At 46.0% G+C, this 7,323-nt stretch overlaps 1 protein-coding gene across 6 annotated transcripts in view; it reads right to left on the bottom strand.

Moving 5' to 3' along the window:
* Positions 1–7,323, bottom strand: part of Aoah (acyloxyacyl hydrolase) — a 237,719-nt gene that overhangs the window by 25,101 nt on the left and 205,295 nt on the right. For all 6 annotated transcript variants that reach the window (XM_023713541.1, XM_023713543.1, XM_023713542.1 and 3 more), the window contains one exon: positions 3,104–3,276. In XM_023713541.1, coding sequence (XP_023569309.1) covers positions 3,104–3,276 — 173 coding nt within the window. The remainder of the gene's footprint in view (positions 1–3,103; positions 3,277–7,323) is intronic.

The raw sequence follows: 7,323 nt of genomic DNA, 5'->3' as shown, positions 1-7,323 counted from the left end.
CCCTTCCCTTCCTTTCCATTCCACAAAGGTCTCATTACACATCCCAGGATGGCCTCTAACTCACGATCCTCCTGTCTCAGGCTCCCCAGAACCTAGGATTACAGGCATGAACTACCACACCAAGCTTTTTTCTTTTTTTGGTACCATGGTGTAACCCTTCATGCAACTCCCAGAATGCCAGTGGCCCACACCATTGTCCTTGGTATTTAGCACTTTCATTATCAGGATTTACATGCTGTTTTCCAGGTGAAGCTGTGTTTTCCCTACCAGCTGAGGATAAGGATGCCATCTTACGTCCTCTGTATCCAGAAGCACAGAACGGGCACTTCAGGCCCCTTTCTGGAATGCCTGCTGTCCTTGGATACTGTGGCTCTGGGGAGCCCAGACTCATCAGGATTGACTTTTCTCCACAGATCCATGCAGGAGAGTTGTAACACCTGGCACTTGCTACGTGGCATTTCCTCAGAATGACAGGAACGCCCATTGGTAATCTTCATTCCTGGCAGCAGCCACAGGATTGCCCCAGCAGTTGGTGACACCTGTGGCTGGAAGTGACTCAGCATGGCCGAGGAAGAGAGGATCCACGTTTCCTCTGCCTGGCAAAGTGGGGAGGTGGACCTGCTCTCCTTCTAGACCTTCACTCCCTGTCCGTCTGGTGCTGTGACATTTATTCTCTTCTTTGCTAAGGACTCGGCTATATTCTGTTGTCCCATGAAGGGAAGGGAGGGGACAGAAAATATATCACTGACTGCGGGCTCTCCCGCAGCCCTCTGCCCCCAACCTCTTCCCTAGCCTTTGTGTGGTGGACAGCCACGTTCACGTGTCTTGCCACCACTTTTATTCTGGGTTCAAATATGGAAATAAACAGAGCTGCCCTTCCCATCCTGTGACCTGGCACAGGTCCCTGGGTGCTGGGCTCTAGGGTCTGGCTCTTGGTTAGGATGAAATCTACCCCATTAAGCCCAGGGACTGGTCCAGCTTAGGAATCTTGCGTCACAGTGGGCTCCTTCCCATGGGAGTGGAACACACAAGAGGCTGGGTTTAGGGACGCAGTTGAGGAGACAGAATGTGTCTCCTTTGCAAGTTGCCAAGAGGAGCCCCGAGGCACTGCGGAGGCTACGTGCCCACCCTCCCCTCAAAGTCTTTCTAGAAAGGACCTTGATATTTCCTCAAGAAATTTATCTTTTATTTCCCATGGCAACCAGGCAGCAGGGTTAATTTGGGATATGAATAATTACAGAAACATTAAACAAATTTCGATGGCTTCTACTTTTTCTCTAATTGGAATTTTCCCTCCAAACTAGGGGTTCTATTGGACAGATTTATCCTATTTCTTCTTATTCCCCTTTTGCACTGTGAACGGGCTGTGCACAGGGCGCCATCCTGCACATTGTGGGGTGTTAGCAGCTACCTGGGACTCTGCCATCAGGGCCTTGGCATCCTGGGGTGAAGAGGGCTGGATGGCGTTTGTCCCTCTGAGAATCTGTGCCTAGAGAACACTCAGAAGTAGATGCTGACTTTCTTACCCTTTCCCCTCTGCTCACGCCTTCCCAAGGGGCACAGAGCCCTTGTTATATCGACTGCTCTTAAATCAGGCAGTGCATGGCATCTGTGACAGGATTTATGGTGGCAGGCTCAGTGGGGTGTGTGGGAAGAATGGGGCTTGAAATGAGAAAAGGACCCAAAATCACACCGCAAGTCCTGCTAGCAGGGAAGAAATAAATTGAATCACACTGTCCTGTTCCTCCCCACCCCCAACTTGCCTTCTTCAGGGATGGTTTGGCCTGAGAAAAATGTAGTAATTAGGAATTCTAATTCCATACACCTGAGACAAAGAGACACCCTTAGCTTCCACGGTTGAGCTTATGAGCATGCAGGGAATGAACTGGGCTCTCCTGTGAGCTAGCCCACGATGGTTTTCTGGGGCTACAATCACAGGGCCCAAACAGGAGGAACATGCTGTCCTAGCAAGTTGGGACAGTATCTGCTTCAGTAATAATATTTGTGAGACATTTTGTTACCAGATACAGCCTGCATCCTCCGTGGAGGAGTCTGTTGATCTTTACTCTGTCCTCACCAGGGAAGCGAGCAGCACCTTTGGAAAGCTGGTTGAAGGTTCCCTGCTCTCTTAAGAGCAGGGTGCTGTTTCCTGAGGGAGGTGCTGGAGAGATGGGCTTAGCCAGGGAAGGACAAGGCCAGCTCTCTCCATCTTCCTCCTGGGTCACTGTTACCCTTGGAGTCATTTCCAGTGTAACTAAGCCCAGGCAGGGATTTGGATGGTTGTGCTCACTGCTGGCTGGAACACTGCCTGTCACACAGTGGGCACTTAATAAATAGTTCTGATTGGCTGGGGAGACAGCTCAGTGGCACAAGCACCTGACTGGCATGTACAAGGTCCTGAGTTCGATCCCCAGTACCACACACACACACACACACACACACACACACACACACGTTTGGAAAGGACAGACGGGCCTTCTGGGGTACAGAAAACATGGCCCTACACACCCAACTTTTGCATACAATGAACTAGCTGTACACCACTTGAAAGCTACCTAACTGGTCTGAGCCCTAGGATTTTGGTTAATGAAAACACTGATCTCACAGGGTTGCTTTCAGGATTGGTATGGCAGCCATTCCTAATGCAAGAAGCTACTGTGTTGACATTTTTGTACATGCTCTGGAGAAGCAGAGCTGCTGTTAGAAAGTTTCTGTGGAAGGTTTAAAGGCTTTTGGACTCAGGGACCTGCAGGATATAGATGCAGGGAACCATCTGCCTGTAGGACCGAGTGCAGTCGGGCTCTAAGTGGCCACTGGGGAAGGCCTGAACACCGAGGGTGATCTCTCTTTGGACCTAGACTTTTGTCTTCTGTACACTGTGTTCATTAAGGGATTTCCTGAGCTGTTGTTCCCTTTCTGTCTCTGGGCTGTGCTCTGCGCACGTGTGTGTGGGGAATGACCTCAGGTCTGCACCTGGTAGTCCCCCCGCTTCTTGTGCCTCTGACCCACATCCTGCGATGTGCCTTGGGCATGTTCCCGAAAGGGCTCTGCGTCCATCGAACCACATGCACAGGGACACTGTAAGGCATCTGCAAATGGGTACCGAGAGGATGATATCTGTCATGCATATGATCCCAGAGAAAGGTTCCATTCGGCAGGCCAGATAAAACCACGTGGCTGCCCTTGGGTAAATAGGAGTTGAGGTGCTCAAGCGTCGCCATGACGCTGGAGTAGAGCTGCTCTGGAGTGGTCATTTCTGGAACAGTGTCGGCCTTCCTGTGGGAGAAGGAACAGAACATGTCTGCATTTATTCCAAGGATACAGGATGTAGGAAAATATATGTAGCATGCAAATACAAGATACAGCACACAGAAGCACATGCAAGTGCATCTGCACATGCACACTGTGGCTGGTTATGAGTACTAATTTAGACAATCTTCCTGGTTCTCTGACTTTCTTGCCCATGGCCAATGCCACTTTCTGCTTCTCTTGTGGTTGGATGGACCATGTGACTACTTTGGCCAATGGATCATGAACAGAACCGAGGTGGGTCAGGCCTGGTGGCGTGCAAGCCCCTAGAATGTTCTTTCCTTTTGTCTCCTTCCTTTGCCGTGAGCAATCTTGCAGTCAGCTGTTCCACTCATGTCAGCATTGAGCCTAGTCCCACCGTGATCCCTGCAGCTTGGGTGAGAAGGAAGTACTTGATGCTGCTAAGATTTAGGGGCTATTGTCCCTGCAGGACAGGATCACTTACCTTGACTTACACAGAAAGAAGCCAAAGGGCTCTGGTGTTGCTTACAATATATTTTTAGCTTTGAGCTCTGAAACTTGGTCTTTAAGACTTGGCACATATATCTCATTAAGGAAACAGCATCTCATGGAGAAAGGAAGTTATGTTCTGTGTCTACACTATATTCTACTTACAGTTCTGCACTCTGCACACTAAGTTTGGACTTCTGTGTGTGTTCTAACATATTCCTATGCTGTGCTATGCCACAGCAACGTTATTTATCAATAATTCTGTTTCGTATCATTGTCTTTCTCTATGTAATAGTTGTTGCACCCTATAAAGGCTATTTTGATTTTTAATTATAGTTCTGTTTCTTATTTCATGGAAGTTCAACAAAAAATACAAAGGGCTAGTATTAGCTATAAAATCAAGCATTGAAGTCAAAGAGCGACCCTGAGGGAGCTGAAAGTACTGTAAGTATTGTACCTCAGGCAGACAGTTTTGAATTTAAGGTGATTGATTTACTTTTCAGTGGGTGTAGAAAAGAACAGAAATAAGGAATATACAAAATTATTTGAATACATCATCAAAAGTTATGTTAAATTTCTATCAATCTATCTATCCATCCATCATCCATCCATCTATCCACCCTCCCTCCCATCTATTCATTCATCCATCCATGCATCCACCCACCTACCCACCCACCTATCCATCCATCCATCCATCCATCCATCCATCCATCCATCCATCCATCCATCTTCATCAGCTTGTTTAAAAGGCTAGATGAGTGGTTAGGATAGATATATAGTTACATTCTCTTAATGAAGAGAATGATTTGTTCTAATTGTGTTTGTAAATAGGATATCAAGTCAGCATCTTGTACAGCAATTAACCACTAGGACAAATGTATGCAATGTGTTAATTATTGAAACTGTCCTACCAATTTGGTTTGAAACTGTCTCATTGCTATTTGTTTCTCAATAAAATTATGGAAAAAAAAAGAATTCTGGAGCAGACTGATGAATAGACAGATGAAACATCACAAGACCCTCGTAAGCAAACAGGAAGACCAGTAAGATGTCAAATATGTCCTACTAAAGCAGACAGGAAAACAAAACACATGTGCTGTCAATGTAAACAATACTTGTGAATAGAATATGCTGTCATCATCAGTGTGATAATTGAAATAAAGATTATTTTTGAGTTTTGCTTACAAAAAAAAGAGGCGAGATGTAAATTGAGATGCTAGAACTTTTTGGCATTGATGAATAATACTATTGCTCATTTTTTTCCATAGCTGAGCACATTTTCAGAACACACCAAACATGAATTAAGATGCTCACATGCATTACCCTAAGGGATAATTACAGAATTCTCCAAGGCTTCCATTTGTTCTGCAGGCTCTAACCTGCCTGTCGTCAGGATAGAACCTGAATAGAACTATGGTAGGGAGATGTTTTCTATTCTGAGTCCTTAAAATTCCAAATTTGCCCAGTGATTTCGAAGTGCGTTGAGTAGTGCCCCTCAGACTGTATTTATTGTTGTTATTGTTGGTTTTTTGAGACTGAGTCTCGCTATGCAGTTCAGGCTGGCCTAGGACTCACTATGTAGTCCAGAATGGTCTCCAGCTCACAGTGGTCCTTCTGCCTCAGCCTTCCAAGTGCTGCGATTACAGATACGCATCACTATGCCTAGTTTGTAACGTTATTTTAAAACATGGCTTTTGCAGATATAATTAGTTGAGATAAGGTGATACTGGACTAGGAGGACTGGGGTCCTTGTCAGAAGGAGGGGACACTAGCACACACAGGGAGACTGGAGAGACCAGCTATGTATGCTTCTAGAGCTGCTGAGCATTCTAGTGCACAGAGGAGGGGACGGGAAGTACTTTATCTGAGCTTTCAGTGGGAGCCTGGCTCACTGATTTTGGACTTTAGACTACAGAATGATGGGAGAATGTATTTCTGTCCTCCTAAGCCTCCAGCATGTGCTACTTGGCCATGGCAGCCCTGGGGAACGCAGCATAGATCCTACTCCAGACAAAGTGGCAAGTCGCTTACTTTAAGGCTGGATCAGGGCAGAAATGATATGGGGAGAGAGGACAGGATAAGGGCCCTGGGACAGCCACTGGTCTCAATTTTTATCCACTGCCTTTCTTCATACTGTTCTCAATTTTAAGGAAACTCATAACTGTACATTGTCATTCTCTTTTTCAAAATGTATCAAAGTTTGAAGGTGGCTTAACTTCAGGACTGATGATTGAACCTAGGAAGCACTCAACTACTTTTTTGGTCATTGTTTTCCGGTTTTATCTTGAACTAGTCTTGCTAAATTGCCCAAGCTGATCTTGAACTTGAGTTACTGTTGTGTTGCCTCGCCATCCTCAGGAACTGATACTATAGGTTGCGCTACCAAACCTGGCTAAAGGTGGTTAATTTATTTTCCTTTTACCGTAGTGCTGGGGATCGAACCCTTCACCTTGCATGACATCACCAGCCTTTTGTTGTTTGCTTGCTTATTTATGTATTACATTTTGAGACAGAATCTTAGTAAGTCACTAAACTGAGCCCAGGTTCAAACTTGTAATCACCCTGCCTCAGCGTCCTAGAGTGCTGGAATTATAGGCATGCGCCACCATGCCAGCGGAGTATCCAGGTTTTATATTTACTGTGTGTTTGGAGTGTGACAGCAGCATTGGCATAGAAGGTGATTTGGGTGTCTACTGCCGGCCTTCTGCTGCTGGTAGAGGCGGCACCAACTCCCTGTGAACACTGGCCTTGCTACCCTCACTGTTTTATTTTCTTGATGACACAAAATCACTTTCTTTTTTTTGTACTGGGAATGGAACGCAGGACCTCACGCTTGCCAGGTAGGCTCTATACTGCTGAGCTATATCCCCATCCCACAAAACACTTTTGCACCAAGCAGTTACGGAGCTCTCTAACCACATAAAAGCCAGAAGAGTAAGATGGAGGAAAACCTCCCAAGGTCCCTGCTTAATGGTGATTATCTTTTAAAGGCACAACTCCACTGCTAAGCAAAAATCCTGAGCTGACTTATGCTGCCTATGAAGGGGCTGCCCACAAACTAAACTCCAAGTGGCTAATTGCTAAGTGAAACCGAAGTGGAAACCTTAGTACTGCTCCTGGAACATTCTCTGGACATTTGGGTTCCATCTTGCACAGCTATGTGTCTACCACCTGCGCTATTAAACTGTCAGTTAAATAGTCCTGCAGAGCAAAATCAACCAAATCCTAGGGCAGGGGAAGGGAAAGGTCTGTAGGACCAATGGGGATCACCCTTCTGATGGCCATAAAAAGGTGTTTTCTGATCTTTCCCTGAACATTCTCAAAGCCATTGATCTATGCACTCTTTCTCCTCTGGATACATTTTAGGGGATTAAGTAAAAATATTTTGGGGAACCAGAGAGCCCCTGTAGTTTGGGAAATAGCTCCAAGGCCTCTCTGATGTCTGCCAAGGCTAAATGGGCTGAGCTGGAGGTAACTGATCCTTTTTAACCCAGGAGACACCATGTCTGGGCCACCCTACCCTGCTGGGTTTGTTCATTGTTATGGATTTAAACTGTCCCTCAA

Source organism: Octodon degus, unplaced genomic scaffold (genome assembly GCF_000260255.1).
Source record: "Octodon degus isolate 3935 unplaced genomic scaffold, OctDeg1.0 scaffold00031, whole genome shotgun sequence".
In the NCBI taxonomy this organism is placed as follows: Eukaryota; Metazoa; Chordata; class Mammalia; order Rodentia; family Octodontidae; genus Octodon; species Octodon degus.
The sequence above is the reverse complement of the archived record's forward strand: the minus strand, read 5'-3'. Positions and strand labels throughout refer to the sequence as shown.